The sequence below is a fragment of the Mya arenaria genome, chromosome 9 (genome assembly GCF_026914265.1).
Source record: "Mya arenaria isolate MELC-2E11 chromosome 9, ASM2691426v1".
Classification (NCBI taxonomy): domain Eukaryota; kingdom Metazoa; phylum Mollusca; class Bivalvia; order Myida; family Myidae; genus Mya; species Mya arenaria.
Genome location: NC_069130.1, coordinates 17,574,025 through 17,594,050, shown reverse-complemented (window position 1 = coordinate 17,594,050; position 20,026 = coordinate 17,574,025). Strand labels below are relative to the sequence as shown.

Sequence of the window (20,026 nt, the reverse complement as noted above, 5' to 3'; positions counted from 1 at the left end):
CACTCTATTGAGGTGATATGATATGTTTACCCTTAAGTCATACCTTAAACCACTTATCTTGTGCAAATATTGAGGATGGAGGGAACAGTTAAATATTTGCCTTATTTTTACATTCCCAGTTACGGTCTAGAGTGTAACATTGCAAGTTCGTGTGATTCAGCTTAAACTGTGGTATGATCTTATTATGTTAAGTTATTTATATACGAGCTATGTTACAAACGGTGTCTTATATTAAACACTGACTTTGACTGATATAACCGCTTCTTTTAACATATTCAATGCTAGATCATGTACATGATTTGTAGAAATTCCTAACTTAGTTTTATTGTGTCGGTTATTGAGTAAGTGAAATGTATTGGGGCATGCTGACTTAACTTTGTATTGTAATGTATGTTAATGAACTGTATTAGGCAATACCGACTTACCTTGGTTGTATTATGTCGGTTATTAAACTGTATTAGGCCAAACAACATTATTGGTTTTTAATTTTGACACCGTTCAAACAAGTTCATGCACTGATATGTTTAAAATTATTTTTAGTATAAGAATATGACTATAATGACAGTATATAAAATTATAAATAAAACGCATTTCATTCAACTGTTCTAGAATACTTAATAGAATAGTTTTTTTGCAAATGTTTGAATTTCTAAAGAGATTTTAATTTGTAAGCAGAAATACATCAATATATTATCAAAACAAATGTATTCATATACATTATTCTAATAATGATATTATTTTATTAGTCATTTTTAATCAAATGAATCAAGAGAAATTGAGATTGCAAATAAAACCGTCAGGTATTTCATCAGTATCATTTTAATCATAATTTGCACAAAAGGACATGAACTTGAGATATTGTTTGGGTTACATACACTCAAAAAGATCGGTAAAATACTACATTACTGCTATCATTTACCTGAGATTCTGACATAAAGTATCACACGAGTGTTTCCAACAAAAATTAATTAATTAATGTCAATAAAAATTGCTGTAAATATGTATCAATTTATATAATTTAAGGTAAATATATGCGATTTGCTCATGTATTATATTGTTATATTGTGTCATTCTCTTAAATATTCATCATACAAATCTGCACTGACTTTAATTCAATTTACCCAAGCGTTCAGTAATGCCGACTGCCTGTCAAATTATTGAGTGATTTATCTAAGAATGAAAGCCGTCTAGCAGTTAGGTGAATCTTGTAAACAAGAGCATTTGTATTGAAAGTCACACACTTAATAGCGATTTATCTTATAATGAAAGCCGTCTAGCAATTAGGTTTATCGTGTACATGTGTATTTCTTTATTAATGCGGCGATAATTGTTTACACTGTAGACGTCAATTATATGAATTGTTTGAATAGTTTAATCTTTTATTTTTAAAAAGTAAAAGTGATGTACCTTTTCACAATATATTTAAAATGTTCTTTGTAACGTTTTAAAGCCTCACTTCAATAAAATGTCTTGACTGGTGTTCTAAAACATCAGTTATATAAAAAAAAATTTGCGTAACTGTGTTAAGTCTCAGTTATTAAACATTTCGCAAAGTTCCTACAAACATCTCTTTCGTAACATTCCAAATCATCAGACATGTTCAACGGTTACATTTGACGTTGTAAAGCTACATTTTGATGCCAATGGTAAGTACCACATCTAGGAGTCTTTATCCATGAATCATTTCCTGCTTTGCTTTTTAAAGCTTCATTTCATTGATGCCTAGTCACGCGAAATAAAGCTATATTACTGCATTAGCTAATGAAGCACCTGTTCTTTAAAACGTTCATACATAACGTTTCAAAATCTCAGTATAATATTTAAAATGACCTATATTACTAAACCTCAGACACATTAAATTGATCGTTGTCTTTTTCTGAAACATAATATATATGAAACATTTTAAAGCTTTGATTATTTCAAAAACTCTTGTGTGCTGTTCTTAAGCCTCAGTTTTACAAACTTTACTTGCATGGGGTTCTCAAACCCTCAGTTCTATGAACATGACATTCGTAACATACTGAAGCTTTATTTCTACAAACAGATTATAGCCTGTAGACTCACGTCGATAGTGTAAATGGCGTTTACGACATAAACGTTGATTGTACGTTTTTAACGTAATTTTAATTATGTATATTGTATAAGTCAACGCATATGTTTGTTAAGTTGAAACTAGTATATTGTAGAAAACAATCCTTATATTTACAGTTCATTGGTTTGATCCCGAAAATTGAGGGTGCGTGCTTTGTTGTAGACTCCAATATCTCCAGATTAATCACGTTATATGATTTATTCAAGATCTTCTATATACATGTACAGTAAAATGTTTTTGTTTAACGTTATGCAGAAAAATAAAGAGCCCATTCTGAGGGAATATAATGTTTTACGAAGTGGAAAGAAGAAACAATTATTCCTGTAGTTTTCATTGTACTATCATTTAAGGAAGCTCAATAAACTACATCCATGAGCCGATATGTACAAGATGCACTCTTACTTACAAGTAAGATTTACCACAATGAATACAATTGTTTAATATATTAAAAGGATGAAGAAATGTCGAAATGAATTATTCTTATGAAGGATACCAGTTTAAATTGAAAGGAAGGTGACATACACACGTAATTTCTTCCTAATGAAACGATAGAAGATCACAGTAAATATTTTAGCATCACCAACCATTTAATATATTCGGCATTTTCAGCTTTTAAATACACTTGCTTTCAGTAATTAAAATATTCTGTTAATGCATTTTTAAGTAGGTAAAGATTTATCACTCAAACTGTATGTTTTTAATACATGTGTATGTATCGATTTTGAATCAGAGTGTTATTTTAAATTAATAAGACTAGAAATGTATATTTTCGACTTTCAAAAAATACGTATATTTTCAGTTTATATTTTTGGCATTTTGCTGTAAATGAAAGTTACTCTTTTGATATACCGGTAATAAGTTCGTCCATTATTAATCAAATCTGTGTTACTCAAACACACTTGCTGTGTAAATCACACTTGTATTATACACACTATAACTAACAATAACGTACTATCAAACACTAAAAATAGTACGAAAAACAATATTTACAGCAGGATAGACTAGTAGCAGACAACACTGTTTACGTATGAGCAATTATTACTTCCCTTTTAGGGGACCTGTTGTAATAACGTATAAACTGCGTGTCTGCTGTGTAATAATTATAAAACTCAAGATTATTTAAACTTGTCGTACTAACAGAATGTAAACTTGTAAGACATTTTACGTGTCCGAGTTTCATGACTGTCTATATGTTAAGACGTGTCAACATCGTTTGTTGCATATGACTGTTTGACCATAACTGTGATAATTTTATAGGTTCTGTTCTCATTTAATCTTCTACATTTATTATAGCCCACCAAGATGAAAATAAACACGAATAAACCCTTCGTTTTGGACAAACTGCTTCTCTCTGCACGCGAGAAACAGGCGAATTGCATTATGATTTTGTATCCTTGCCAGATACTATCGACTACTGTTGCGTTGTCCTTCATAGGACACTTGTGATCAGTTACTTCAGATCATATACGTTTGTAATTCGACCACCCAAAAGACCAAACGTGAAATCGACAAAAAATATTTATAAACATTATATGTGTTTCTACAATGTTTTTATTTCCTTTTATTTTGAGAACAAATTCAGAGTATAGTCAAACGTTGCAAACTGGAACAAATGCGCAGACCATTGACATCAAGGTTAGTATGTAGCATCTACATTGGCCGTCCATAGCACTGTGTCCCGACAGTAAATTGAGTAATGTTACCAAGAATGAAATTGTGAATCGGTTATTCTGGCAATTTTGAAGCTCGAATGCCTGAAATTCAACCTTCAATGTTTCGATTTATTGTCCTCCATAACAGCATTGTAGTTTTATCCGCCAGACACATATTAATTAATATTCGATTATACCCTCTTTCATCTGACGCATATGCTATTTCTTGTTTCATTCTGTTTTTCTTCAGACGTGTACTCACAAAACTAAATTGAAAAGTATCAACACAGAAATCCTTCAATTCAAACAAATTATTCATCTTTAGTTAATGCTTTCTATGATCTATAATTATTAAGATACATTGAACTCACTAACAATACAAATACTATCCAAATCCTTTATAAAATATCTAAAAGCATTCCTTTAATGTCATGTAGACACGGAATATTCTCTCTTACCAAAACTGTTGCCTGCTCCCTGAGCAACTGAACTTAGATGTTTATATTGATGTGTTTAGCGGTAAGAATGATTGTAAATGGGGTTGAAAAAGATGATATTTTAGAGTTTCTGCAATGTTTGGATACATTTGTGTTTAAACGATATCAAGTAAGTGTTTCAAGCGTATCATGTTATCAAAAAATCTGACTAAATCAAGGTAGTCATTTACTTCTGAATATAATGCAGGATGGTTTTCCCCGGTCTTCAGAGATTAAAGGGTTATAACAATTTTGAAATCCACTCTTTTCTGTTGATAACTTATATTTTGTTTTACATTTTTAATTCAAACTTAAATATATTTCGCTAGCTGTGACAACTCATTGACTTGTGCAAACGTTGGGATTTTAGTAAAATCATTTTATATATATAATAAGATCGATGCGAAAGCATTGGTTTCGGTGAAGTATTTTTAAATTGCTCTCTTTTGTGTTTTAAACGTAATTACTTTTTTCGATAGGTTCAAAAAGGAGAATATGTTTGGGTGTGTTAAGTGTATAGATGGGTGTGCTTTAAAGGATGAAATAAAAGTGTTTTAAACCTTCAAAAGAAAAAGTAGATTTTTCAACAAAGAAGTTATTTGCTTCTGAATATAATTCAGGTTGGTTCGTTTATACCATTGTAAGCTGGGTTGTTCAGAAAGCTAACAATTTATTCCAAACACTCTCGAGTCCGCTTCCGGAGTCAAATTCACTAGTACTATAAAGTGTCTAATGAGCAATCTTAGGGTTCAAAATGTAATAAGAAGTTAGAAAAATACCAATTCGCCCTGTACTTTTGATGGTATTATTAATTAAGGAATCTCAATAAACTAAGCCCATTAGCAAAAACGTTTAATGTGTTAATTAAAGAATAACTTTAAAAAGAGACCTTTTTGATGTTGATTTTGCGGTAATACGTCTACTTTCGATTTCCGATTTTTATTCATGGGTATTTGCTGTAAATGAATTATACTTTCGATATCGCGATAACATTGTTTTCGCAACAATAAATTCGTCAATAATTCATCAACATTGTGTTATTAAAACAAAAATATAGAATTGAAGCTCTTACTAGAAAACCTAACTTTAAAACAATGGAAATATTACGAAAAATGCTTTTTAATCAATATTTACATCAAGATAATCTCGAAGCAGACATCGCTTCTGCTAACGTATGAGCACTTGTCACCTCCATTTGCGGGGAGCTGTTCGATTAATGTTGTATTAACTGCATAGTACTAACTGCTGTCTGAAATGTATAAAACTCTGGATTATTTTAACTTGTGTTGCTTGCACGTTTGTAAAAAGTATAATATTTCTGTAAATCATAAAATTCTGCTATAGTTTCGGCGGTACTTAAGCAAATCGTTGTATGTATATGATTGTTGACTATACTTGTGAAAATGCAATGACCATTGTACGGAGAGTAAATCTTGTGTATTTCTTATTTCGACCAAAATGAAAAACACACAAGAATAAATTATTTGTTGGGATCAAAATGTTTCTGTCTCTCTGAGCAAGAAACAGAAAAATTGCATTATTTGTATAGTTTCCAGATACGGGATTGTATCCTCTGCTGTTGAGTAGTCCGTCATCGAACACTTGTGATCAGATACTTCATATCCAATGGTGTTATAACGCGATGTTTCGACTAAGCATAAAACAAACGTGAAAGCAAAAATTAACAGATAATAAATAAAACAATTATGGTGTTTACAATGTTGTTTTTATTTTTTATTTTTATTTTCATAACAATTGCAAATAATTGTTAATCGTTGCAAACAAAATGTACGTTCCATTGTCTTCAAAGTTTGTATGCAACCTCTATGTTTGCCGTCAATAGCACTTTGTCCCGATGGTATATTGATACCAACAATAAACCGTGATTTAATTTTTCGGGTTATTTGAAATGGCGCTCGATGTCCTGGGTTTCATCTTCCGATTTTCGAATGTCCTCAAACACTTCATTATTAAAACCGACAGACACATATTCATCAATATTCGATTCTGCTTAGTTGCATTTGAGGCATTTGCTTGTTCTTGTTCGTTTTACTTATTCTTCATCCGTGTTCTCACAAAGCGTGATTGTGCTAAGAAGGATCAAAACAGGATTCCTTTAATATAAATAAGTAATACAAGTTTTAGTTTATGCTTTTCACGATCTATATCGAAAACCTACAATCTTTATCCCAGACTTCTGGAGGTGTCCCTTAATTAAATTAATAAAGAATCCATACTACCAAAACATAGGTATTCCCTTAATTAAAGCTGTTTTCTATCGGAAGTGGTTAATATCATTTCTGAAAATAGTCCTTAAGTGGCATTTAGACACGTTCGGAAATCCTCGGCCATTTTATCAAGAACAACCTCGGATGTATAAGGTTTACGTACTCAGAAATTGGTATGTTTAAGTCCGCTGCAAGTAGATCGCGTTGTAATTTAATTATGCAGTAAATCTCAATGGCTTTACCCTTGATAATCTTAATTATGTTTGCAATAATACACTTCACTGGTAATCAATTTAAACTTAGATCGACAAATATAAGCTAAACTACTAATTTTAAATAATTAAAGATATAATTCAAAATTTTACGAAATACTTATACTGTTGTACCTGCATACATTCGAGGTTGTTTTCGAAAAAAATGGCCGAGGAGTTGCGAATGATGTAGACAGTGTATATCGTCGTTTAACGAAACTGTTGACTCTTCAGTAGTAACTAACGTCAGTTGTTTACATCGATATGCCTGCTTGTGTTTATCCTTAATAATTATTTTAAATAGGTCGTTTAAAATATATTTGGATAAATATGTTTTTAAAATGATGACAAATATGTGTTTAAGCGTATCAGAACAATAAAGGCGAGTTGACTTAAATAAAGAAGTAATTTTGCAGGTTGGTTGACCTCGTTTTTTTGTAATCCTATTCATGATTTTGAAATTGACACTATTCATTTCATGAATACAATTTTTGAACGTTTGAGATTCGTACTTTAAGTTATTTTCACTGAGTTTGATGTTTATGTTTCCTACAGTGCTTACGTTGGGATTTCAGTAAAACTTATGTTACATTAAATAAGATGGAAGCTTAAGTGTTAGCTCTGACTTACTATTGTTGTTATGTTGATGTGCTTTGACTCGTCATGGAATTTTCATTATATTCAACATCTTTAACATGTTTATTTGGGAGTGTGTTCAATTAATAGATAAATGAATTTTTAAATGATGACAAACAAGTGTTTTAAGTGTAACAAAGCTAAAGAGGCGATCTTATTTAAATACGAAACTTATTTGCTTGCTTTATACAATGCAACTTGGTTTCTGCGGTCTTCAATGACCATAGGGAGAGCAAATGGAATAGTGATTTGAAAACAACGCTACTCATTCGACCTTTTGTCATTTTTGATCCAGTCATTAAAATACGTTCGATAATCCGTGACGACTGAAATGACTTTTGCTAACGTTTTGATTTTAGTCATAGTATTGCTATATTAAATAAGACCGACGCAGAGTGCTTGTAATGTCGATAATTTATACTAAATGACATAACCGAATAATTATTATAAAAACTAGGTCGTAACATGTATATTATCGATTTATCGATTGCAATTGCATGTGCAATTGCCAGCCAGAAGTATATTTCATTTACTTATAAAGTGATATATATATTACCTGTTTGCCATTGCATTTAGCAATATCGAAAATTTATCAGCACAGTTTAATTAGATAAAGCTTACATAATAAGTCAGTGTATAATTTTATAATCCAAACACAGTGGTCGCACAAATTCATGTCTGGGTTATACATCTAGTTATTTTACTTAAATATCACTGTATGTCCTGTGGTGTAAAAGGAGTCCGACATATTGATTGGATGTTAAGTATTTATTTTAATCTGGATAAAACTTTATTCATTTGTTGAAATAGATACGGGAAAAATGCGAATTACCATAATCTCGTTATGACCATTTACACAACGCGTAATTTACATAATGCGGAGGTTGTTATAATATTAACATTTTATTCGCCCCTTAGCATACTAGCAGCACGGTTTGCAAGCATTTTACTCCCCTTTTACCCGTACAATTCAAACTAACCTGCCATTTTGCGTATTTGTTTATAAACAAAATGTACGCATGATTTATTTAACGCACTGATTTAGATGTCCATTAATCCAAACGGAACGGGCTAAATTCCAGTCATAAAAATATATTTACAGCCATATCGAAATTCCATGCAAGAAGCGTTTTCATTCGTCCATAACGCGATTAGTAATGACGTTATCGACCTAAGATATATAAGTATAGGTATGTTTTCTGTTGCAGCTTTGTGAATTGTGAATTTCGTTAGTTTTTGATTATCCGTCGCATGATATTATGGCGTTGACATATGGCTTGCTGAATATGATATGTTTACGGTATATGCGATATTTGTTAAGGACGTTGACATACAATCAGCTTGCTATATATGGGATTCGTGTTGGGTATATGCGATACATGTTAGGGACAAAATGAAGTTTATCCATGATTTTATAAATAATGTAACTTGCAGTTAGCTTTGTTACGAACTCGTTGTTGTTATGTTGTATTTAATTGATCTTGATTATTACTTCCATATTCTTGTTTTCAGTGGTGCATGTACTTAAATGACGGCGACAACCTTCAAAACATCATATGACGGGCTGGTGATGACAATAAAACAATTTATCGACCAATAGCTATTATTCAAATCAATCTTTCGCATTGAAGAACGTTTTAGTTTAGTTTATTGTATCTCGAGCTTCCATGAGAATTTGCCATGGCATCAAAGCAGATTCAGTGTGAAATGTGCTGTAATGAAAATGCAGTGGGACATTGCAAAACCTGTGGATACGTGGGTGAAACATGTGTAAATATTCACACGAGAGGAAAGATGTTTCAAACTCATATTGTCATTATGCTCGAGGCTGTGAAAATGGATGAGGATGGTACTGATACTCCAAAAGTCATATTGTGGGACATCACAGAAGAAAGATGTAAGCAGCATCCGACCGAGAGAGCTTTTTTTCTTTGTAACATTCATGATTCCATGATTTGTGGTAGATGCCTTCATTCCGAACATCTTTCTTGTGGACGAGAAGTTGTTGACCTGTTGCATGAAGTAGTTAACATTGACTGCGAGAAAGTCAACACAATGAAGTCCGTGTTAAAGGAGGTTAAAGATGAAATTCTGTTTTTGAAAGATGAAGCAGAACAAAGCATTGAGATCTGCAAGAAAAACGCTGATAGATGTATGCAAGAATGTATGGAATTAGGAAATAAAATTAAACGACGTGTAGATGAATTGACAAGTGACATTATACATGGAATAACAAAGACAAATGACATAAACGTGAGCACCCATTCCAGTATTACTCAGACGTGTAACGAGAAAACCAAGTGGTGTGAGGATGAACAAAATAAAATTGATGAATTTGTTGACAATAATATGGCTGGGCACTTGTACCTAATGCACAAACATTTTGAGAAAGAGGCTTCGGATGCCAAATCCCAACTCATAGACTTCAAACACAAACATACTTTTAAAGGGTTCGACTTCAAAGAAAACAATGTAATTCTTAAATGCCTGTTTGAGGATTTGGAGGAAGTTTGTGAACAACAAGAAGAAGTTACTGGGAGCGACGATGGAAGTGCCAACGATGTTTTCGCATCCACCCCGAAAATAAACAAGGTATCCCGTATGATGCAGTTGCTTACTTGCTATTAACTGTTATATTCCTTACCAGGCACATGTCGCATTTTATCTCAGCTGCATGGTAACATCAACGAATTGTTCTAGCGTTACACCACGAAATTGTCTTCTTATTGAAACATTAAGTGTTTTATGAACCCATGCATGAAATCTAAATTATGATTTAGAAGCTTGTCGAAGTATATCACATTGCATCTTACTATTACGTATAAGAAAATCCTAATTTGACTAAATTTGACCGATTGGAAAATCATTTTTAAAACGTTTCGTTTCTTTAAAGAACTATTTATGTTAAAGGTTTACATGTTTGATTTCAGACACGGCGAGAGCTCACTGTACTCTTGAATCAGGCCAAACACGAATTAGATAACTCAGAAAAGGTTTGTACAAATCTGATCGTGTAAATCCTTACACATCATTGTCTTAAAATACGAAACAAATAGAACGTAACAAATATGATCAAGTATCATCGGGGCGGTTTTGTCTTCGCAATATCACTTTAACAGCCACAGAATAACATGTTGTGGTTAAATATCACACAAATAGTATCGTTAAACAAATGTTTGGGTAAGAATAACACTGTTTTGTTTCTTCTCGTGAGCAATTGAAGCCGATCAACAAAAACTTCATTCCATCGCATTACTACGTTAACCTTTTGAAATGGACTTTATGGTTTCAACTGAATCAAAAACTAATGATAGTACATTTTTGAAAGATGCCTATATAAATACATCTAATTGAATTGTAGAAAAGGTCTTAGTTATTGTTTCGCCCTTTGTCCAATATACCTCATTGTCCTACTATTGAATGGAAGCTACACTGAAAATAGCTAAATGTTTAACAGAGGCCCTGTGTAAAGGCACAATGCTTTGGCAAGCCATGCTCTAGACAAACAACACTGCATCAAACTATATTTACTGTTTGTACAGTAAGGATTCAATTTAAGGTAATTGAATATGAGATCTGTATCTGATCGTTGAGTGCTTGTATTTTTGCATGTAATTCATTGTATAAGTTAAAACGATTTGCGGCGTCATCAAGTTGATGGCATTGAAGTTGACACGCAGGTCGAGTCTAATACGTGTTAACTCCCCGTAGTAGACATATAGCCCATCAAGGGTAATGCGTCTTATCATAATGTTCCATTTAATATGTATACCTTACTATGAATTCCTTTTTATTTGTTCGGTTTCAATATGTAATAATATAAATTTACCTCAAATGCCCAAATATGTAATGTATTGTGCGTATGAAGATATATCGTACTTTTGTGTATTGAAGTTAAGGGAGGCTTCTCAAGCGAAAAAAGTCAAACATTACAGAATTCACTTTATTGGGCAAAACAATAAGATTGTTTTGTTATAGATCAGCAAAATAACAAATTGTTAAAACCAAAACAATTAAATTCGATAGACGCTTTGCATTGATTTTTTTCTCTTCTGATAGTCCAATTTAAACTGCTAACTAAATATATTATGCCGTTTTGTCGCTTTCAGACAAGAAAGCAGTTCGAGCAAGAGTTACTGAAAGCGAAACAGGACATACAAAAATCTGAAAACGTAAGTTTTCTTTAAAGGTTATTTGACAAGTAGTTGAATAAATGTATGACACTTAGAAATCTGAGTAAAACGGGCAAACAAAATTTAATCCAGTCTACTAGTATACAAATGTCAAGTAGAAAAGGTACAATTAAAATGTTCACTTCTTATTTTGCAGTGAAATTTTCACTGTATTTTAAATTACTGATAAAACGTCATATTTCACCGAAACACACGAATGAAACTCCAATATTAATGAATAGCAACTATTTAAACTGACATCAGACATAATGGAAATTATAAGTTGACGCTTTTCTAAGGACCTGTTTCACATCGAGTTCGGTGTGTAAGCACGTATCCGTCGAAACTGCAGGTCGAGTCGAATACGTGTTAACTCTCCGGAAGAGTCGTGTAACCGGTCACTAGTAATGCGCGTCAAATCATAATTGTCTATTTAATGTATACCTATATATAGGATGCATACTATATTTAGTTATTGTATATAATATTCGATAGACGCGTTGCATTTCCTTTCTGTTCTGATAGTGCAATTTAAACTGCTAACGTTATAATATCCTTTCGTTTGGCCGCATCAGACAAGAAAGCAGTTCGAACAAGATTTACTCAAAGCGAAACAGGACATAGAGAATTATGAAAAGGTAGGTTTTCTATATAAGTAATTTTACAAGTATATGAATAGATATGACAAGTCTGTTCAAGTGCCGTGTAATATTGTGCTTGCTTGGCCGTTGGAAGGCGACACCCTAATAGGTTTCGGTAGACAGCATGTAAACTGAGTATCAATGGTTGCTCACTTCATAAATTGTTGACAATTATATTATGTATAGGTGTGTGGTATCTTCGATTGTGGCCATTTAATCGAATATTTGATATTGTTGATAAAGTCGAAACCAAAGTGACGCCTTATAATTATAAACTAGTTCAAACAGCGAAATCATCTTTGCATATACGGTATGTATGTGGTGTTTAAACACATGGTGTGTCTCTGGCTTAGATTATGTTGCTCAATAGCCTGTGTTGATATGAGTCAAGCAATACTCGGCAGGACATATGAATACTTACGAAGCGAGGAATTAAGCCCTTTTAGAAAAAAAATGATTGGACTCTTATTATAAGTAATGACTTCAGACGGTCAGATATGTTCTCGTCTTATTTTTGTCGTGGAACTGGCCCCCGATATTATGCTTTAATTGTATTAAATAAAAATAGTAACCGTTATACATACTGATATGTAATCTTACAAATTTATTCACTATTCCAGACACAGAATGAACTGCGTGTTGAGCTGAAACGAGTTAAACAAGACCTTTCAGAAAAGGTAAAACCTCTTAAAATCATTTGTTTTGAATATCTTCGCAATGATTAAAAGGAAAAGCGAGAATAGTGAACCTATAGCATTTGTAAACCCTGAATATGAAACAAATGTTTAAAAGTACATTGTTTATACTCTTGCATTTGTCCTGGCAAGAGCAAATTTTTGTATAAGTATAATTTTGTATTTAAAAATCGAAAAAAACGCAAAATGATGTTTCTTATTTCATTAAGATTAGTTACTTGCCATTAGCTACAAAACGTTAAAAAGACCGTTATAATTCAGGAAAGATGAGACCGTTGGAAAATATTTCTACTTAGATTGAATCTCATAGTTTCGTGTGTTCATACAGTATAAACGTCATTCCGAATATGGAATAATTTGAACTGTTGCTAAATATTATGTTTATCGACATTGCTATTTATCTAGATGTTGTTTGTCTTCATTTTTTGAATAAGCTGTACATTATATATTTTCAATTCCGCTCATTTGAAATGCATTGTTAAACATATAGATCACATGCTTATCCGTAAAGCACATATCCGATATGTATGTTTACCAATACATATTGCGATTCAATTTTGAAAGATATATAAGGCACAATGCAATGTCTGCATGTTTATGTACGATAGTATGTTCGTAAGTATATATAATTAAAACTCACTTGATATTTATTATTATTTGTTTCTTTAAACTCAGAAGAGGAGTTGCGGTTTTTATAGATATAGTTGTTTTTAAACTAAATCATGGATTAAACGCAATTACGTTTTTGTTACACATGTGAATATCGAGATAAAGTCAAAGATTAATTATAGGATCATATCCTGTTTGGGATACAATTCATCGCTGCAAGAATGGAAAACACGAGTATACAACACAAATACGTTCGGCGATTTAGTGTTTTCAGTTTAAACTCTTAAGTCGTCAACAATCTCAAATTATGGGTTAAACAAAATACAATATACATTAAACAAATTATTACATCAATATTTGTCATCACAATGTTAATGGACTAGACAATAGATAATCCTAAAACCGGCAAATACAATATTTTCTCAATAAGAACCATATAATTGTCAATTTGAGCTAATATGCGGTCGAGTTTACATATTTTACATGCTTTTGATAAAAAAGAGACAATGATGTGACTCCAAAGCTGTCTCAGCTGAGTTTCCCATTTCAACAAATTGCGCGGATGTGTTGACATTTGCGCAGTATGTCTTTTTCCGAACACCTTGCAGTTCACGTGATCGTTTCAATCAAAATAAACTGTCAATTAGCGTTTAAGCAATGTTGACTCTTTAACGAAAGCCATAAAGGTTGTTTTTGTTAACATGTTTAAGACACGAGTTGAGTGTCGATAAATATATGAAGCTTTTTTATACGTTCTTAGACTAACTGGGAAGACGACTGGCGTTACAACTCGTGTCTAGTTCATTAAAGGATTTGAACTCTCTTTAGACCCGAATCGCTCTCCCATGGTGGCTGTTTTATATTCATGCTGATTATCAAATTTAACATAATCCCACATGTGTTAGTTATGAAATTGGACTAAAACATATCATTACAAAACTACCAATGCAATAAGTGCAAATGTCACGACAAAGTACGTGACATCACTAAATAAATACAGCTGAATGAACTGTTAAGCATTCCAACAAATGGCAACCCTATTAAAAATACGAAACACAAGGAATGTGAACAATACTTACATTTGTGTATGAATAAAGACCTCACTTACAATAAGAAGTAAAGCATGACTGACTGAGCAACGGTCTTTTCTCAATACCATGCGGATTATATTGCCGATCTGATCTTTGATTATTCAGACGTAGCTTTTGAGCTATTGCGACGGGCAGAACCATGAGTGCACTTTTAAACTCAGTATCGTCCTTGTGTTAGAGTATTAAGTTGTTTTGTGTGATGATATAATCATTGCTGTAGATCAAATGAATATTGCAAACAAAGTTATGCAGATGAATAGATGAGCGAGACAGTGAGCGCATTGACTGTTGTGAAACTTGTTTGTGGGGAAACTCCAAGAGCGGTTGAACATACGCGGCGTAATTGACACACTTGTTATGGTGTATTATTTGGATATTTGGTGCTCCATACCCGACAGGGAACTTTTGTGTATTTGGAAGCGCACTAGAGTCTTTTGTACAATTGTGTGGAGGTTGGGGCTCGAGCCCCATTATAATTGAGAATAAAGGCGTGCTTGTAAGCTGCAATGGTTTAGTAAATGTTAAATGAGAGGACATGCGTAAAATTTGGCTGTTTGATTTCATCTGGAAGTAACAGTGTTGTGTCCGTTGTTGTATTTGTTTTCTTTAGAATCTGGTATTAGTCCACAACAATATATTAATCAATAAGTTGTCCAATAATAAAAACCTACATATATGAGGTTCATATGATTAGACAATATATATTATATTATATTATATAGTTTATATTTATATAAATATATAGAACATCATTGTACTGTAAAGTAATTCAATGGACATTGGAAGTAGCCATACTACTGTGATATTTAGCACAGCAACTATTTTACGAACAACATTTAATAGACAAGTAGTCATGTAAACACAACCTCTGTAGAAACATTTACCAACAACATATAATGTTTTTGTTAGCTTAATTGTATAATTCAGTATTTAGATAATGTAATAAAGAACGACTTACCCACAAATAACAGAAATTTGTCCGTTCAGTGTATTTATGGATTCGGGCATTTCTTATATACCCCAATTTTTATTATTTATTATTCCTATTTGTTGTTACTTAATTAGTAACATTTAATTAAAATATTTATTTAATTTATCTATATAGTTTTAACATTATGAATGACAGTTGTTTTTTCTTTGGTATTACAGAAGGTGTTCTACTAGTCCTTATGAAATAAAACTGCACAGTGTATATTTTCAATTAAATCAATGTAAGAACGTGCTATTGAACTTACTATCTCGATCATTATCTTCTTTTACTTTTGCACTATAATTAAAGAAAACACTTGGATTCCAGCCAAGTGCGGGGACAAAGGTGCGATATAAAACGTAGTGTCTTTGTGTAATTGATTGAAGTTGGGGTTCGAATCCACCAGCGGGACATGATAAAAAGCGCACTTGTTTGTGAATTATGTGAAAGATTGACGTCGAAACTCCTTGCGAGAATATAGGCGTGAAATCAAAATAGTAGTTTGAATAATCAAAGGTGGGTTAGGTGTTTGAACTCCCGGGAGGTTAAATTGGTGAGATTGTTATCGCAATGGTGTAAGTAATTGTATAATGGTAAGGTGTTTGAACTCCCGGGAGGTTAAATAGGTGGGATTGTTATCGCAATGGTGAAAGTAATTGTATAATGGTAAGGTGTTTAAACTCCCGGGAGGTTTAATTGGTGGGATTGTTATCGCAATGGTGAAAGTAATTCTATACTGTTAAGGTGTTTGAACTCCCGGGAGGTTAAATAGGTGCGATTGTTATCGCAATGGTGTAAGTAATTGTATAATGGTAAGGTGTTTGAACTCCCGTGAGGTCAACTTGGTGGGATTGTTATCGCACTGGTGTAAGTAATTGTATAATGGTAAGGTGTTTGAACATCCGGGAGGTAAAAAGGCGTTTATGTTAGCGCACCAGTGTAGGTAATTGTAAGGTGATTGAACCAACGAGTAGTTAAAAAGCGTTCATGTTAGCTCACCGGTGTAAGTACTTCTAGAAGGGTTAGTTGTTTGAACCCCGAGAGAGGTTAAATATGCTTGATATCAAGCCCATTGGTCTTTTTTGTAGTAATGTTGAGGGTGAACATGTTTGATTAGTCGCGTTGGTTTTGTGCAAGTGGTAGGCGCACTGGTGTCTGTTATTTTAGGAGGGTTTTCGAATCGAGTCCAAAGCAGAAACATAGGCATGATATTTAGTATACCTTTTATAATGTATATATATTGATTAAAATGCGTTGCTTATATCATTAATTAAACGTTTAAGTCATCCATTGTTTGTCTGCTTTAAGGAACGAGCGGTTGTCACTGCACAGCTTTCACACCTGAAGGACAATATCAAGTGTAAGTTATCTTTTGTGACAAAACAAAAATGATCGGACAGTTCATTTCAAAATGTAGAGAGCAATTATTTCAAAGAAAATATTTAAAACGTTGTTACGTACTATTCATTGCATGCATTGGTGTAAAGTTTTGCGAGTAGTTAGATAATGGGTTGTTCTGTGGGTCAATAATATGATCAATGTTTAAACCAATACAATTGGCGATGCATCTTAACGCCCGAGACGAGTTGTTGAAAGTTTTCTGTTGCTACTTAAAAACATTTCCTTTCTAGCAGAACTTGATCAAATACCTTGTTGAGCTAACATGTGTTATGTCATTTTGTTTCTTAGGGACTCAACCAACTGGAACAGTTGATGTTAAGATCCAATGGGTGATTGTTTGTTCCATCAATTTGATTTTTACATTCCCAGATGGCATTCAAACGGTATTCATTTTGTGTATTTTTTTTATTTATAACCACGTGTTTGAAGCTAACAAGAAGTACATGCAATCACAACATAATACTGTTAACATATACTATCCTATACGTGTGAGCATTTATCTACGTTATATTGTTATACTGCCATTATCAGAATTAATCTCTACGCAAGAAAATGAAATGATATATATATTTAATTGTTATCCCAAACTAAGGAAAGCGTTAATTTGATCGAAAAACAAGATCGGCCAAATGCTAGCACCAAGGTAGATGCCGGGAAGTGGGAACAATTCAACTAACACGACTAGCGTTAAATCATAAAAGGCATATTCTAACCTTAGTTATACATGTCAAAGATACAATATTGTGCAAATCAAGGTCATGTCCTAACTTTAATAATGCAATTTACAATTTGTAAACGTAATTTTTAATGTAATATAATTGGTTGGAACACTTCAATATGTAAAAGCAATACAGCCATACACAGAAATATGTGCTTAGATAATAGTTTTGATTTAAAAGTTTTGTCACGAGACGTAACAATTCATTCAACTAGTTGAGGAAATTTGACGAGCTTACTAACATATTTAAATATTTATGTGGAAAACTAATAATCATAATGTCAAATTTAATACATTTTTTATCTAGCTCTAGCTATATTCTTTGCTTAAAGATTGTACAAGGAATAATTACAAGAATAGACAGTTTATTTTTGGATGCAGGTTCAATAAATCACATGAGCCGTGAGAAAAAAAAACACACAAATAAATACAAATAAACATTTAAAATGACATCGTAATTCGAGCATGTGAGGATAACCTTTTAAGGTATGTGCTTTAATAATTTGATATGCTATGCAATAACATGTACAGATAAGAACGGGCATGATAAAAGACAATTTTAACGTCTGGTAATACAGTGCATACATGATACAAAATAGAAATCCTTGTAAAGTGTACGTTTTTACGGATTAAACATCACACATTTCAAAAACAGCAGTATCGTACATTCAAAACATACACACCAATTGATGGATTCCGCAATACATAAATGTATATGTTACGCAACATAATATAACAACAAAATGAGTTATATTGTCTTTGTTAAGTAGATCTTTATTCAAAAGCTTTATGTAAGTATGTACTTCACTTTATGAGATAAGTAATATGAGTACTTTCGAAGACTTGTTTTAATTTATGCATACAAGGATTGGACCAGTAATGTTTAGAAATGCATATTTTACATTAGATTCATCCGATCATTTTACTGCCCTTATATGTATAATGCATACTAAGTGAGATTCAGTCAATATCTTAATTCAACACTCGAAATTTGTTTTCATTTAGGGAGTGACGTCAAATCTGTGTGTATGTTCATGACGTCATTTCCTGTTTAGGTATATCAAGTACCAAACGTTTCAAACTTTTGTCACAAAACAAAAGATATATATCTTTTAAGATGACAATTAAATCATTATATTTAATAAATGTTGATCATATAAGAAAATGAGATGTAAGCGTATGACTTTCTGAAATACTGACAATTATGCGAAAACAGTCCTATTGTATATTTATAAAACGTGCGGAGGGCTATTTATTATTTTTACCTTCAGAAAAATGAGCAATGCTTAATTATAAAATATTTTAAACGCCCTCCCCCCCAGAAATGTTGGTAATAAGAAATGGGAAACAACAAGGTATAACATGTGATACGTATATATATATATATATATATATATATATATATATATATATATATATATATATATATATATATATATATATATATATATATATATATGAAAAATGATTGCGACATTGGAATATAAGTAAAAAGGCTGTATATCTCAAGTCCAATTATTTATGCATTACATTATATTGAAGAATATTCTTAGCCAGTAACCCCGCCTACTTATTTGAAATGATTTATTGTTAATGGCATGTTCCATTTAACTTCAGCGCATCAGGCCCTGCAAAAACAGCACTGTCTTAATTAAAATACACTTTAAAGCACATGTTGATCGAACTGTGCACAACAGTAAAAGAGTATAAACATATTTGCACCACTTGTTTTTAAAGTATTCTAGATTGAATATATACGAACAAACAAATTAAATTTAAATGAACATGCATGCTACATAGTCAAATGAATTGTATTCCTATCTTTATTGCATATCGATTACGACATATCCTTGGCGACCGAAATGCCGGCCATCAAATCTAACATTATAACCTTTGGCCTGCACTATAAAGAGGAATGTTTCGTAAACGACGTAAACGAAAAGCTTATATGAAATATAGAAATTTAATGATGTTAATAGTTCAAATTAATTACAGTAATCACAGTATGTACAGATTACACCATGAAATCTTAAACCTGTAAATAAAGTTAAATGAATAACTAAACGAGTAGTCTTAGTAAAATGATACTACTGTAGTTTTTAATATTTACAGTTAAAGTTATCAAAACACATCGCGTGTATATGCGTTTATGGTTGCATTATATGGACGATTGATTAACAAAGGACAACGTACGTTTTGGGCCGAAATCGGCCTCACCCAGATTTTTTAAAAAAATGCATCACGGAATAATGAACATGTGTAGCTCGTATTTCCAAAGTTTTAAAGAAATATTTCAAAAAAACTTGAAATGGTGACTTGTTGAGTAACGTACGTGCATTTCACGATATCACTGCTTACCGCGAGATATTGATGCTTCGTTGCGCTCGGTGTTGT

The 20,026-nt window shown here is 32.3% G+C and overlaps 1 protein-coding gene across 1 annotated transcript; it reads left to right on the top strand.

Annotated features, from left to right (window-relative positions):
* The first annotated feature begins 3,626 nt into the window (after positions 1-3,626).
* Positions 3,627-17,247, top strand: LOC128245815 (rho-associated protein kinase 2-like). The gene is made up of 7 exons (XM_052964040.1): positions 3,627-3,727; positions 8,848-9,927; positions 10,266-10,328; positions 11,445-11,507; positions 12,083-12,145; positions 12,769-12,825; positions 17,203-17,247. The coding sequence occupies exons 2-7, from the start codon at positions 9,016-9,018 to the stop codon at positions 17,245-17,247; spliced, it is 1,203 nt and encodes a 400-aa protein (XP_052820000.1). The 5' UTR covers positions 3,627-3,727; positions 8,848-9,015.
* The last annotated feature ends 2,779 nt before the right edge of the window (positions 17,248-20,026 follow it).

Coding starts and splice junctions, on each gene's coding strand:
- LOC128245815 (XM_052964040.1), top strand. CDS start 9,016: ATGGCATCAAAGCAGATTCAGTGTGAAATGTGCTGTAATGAAAATGCA. Junction 9,928..10,265: donor CCACCCCGAAAATAAACAAG/GTATCCCGTATG, acceptor GTTTGATTTCAG/ACACGGCGAGAGCTCACTGT. Junction 10,329..11,444: donor AATTAGATAACTCAGAAAAG/GTTTGTACAAAT, acceptor TGTCGCTTTCAG/ACAAGAAAGCAGTTCGAGCA.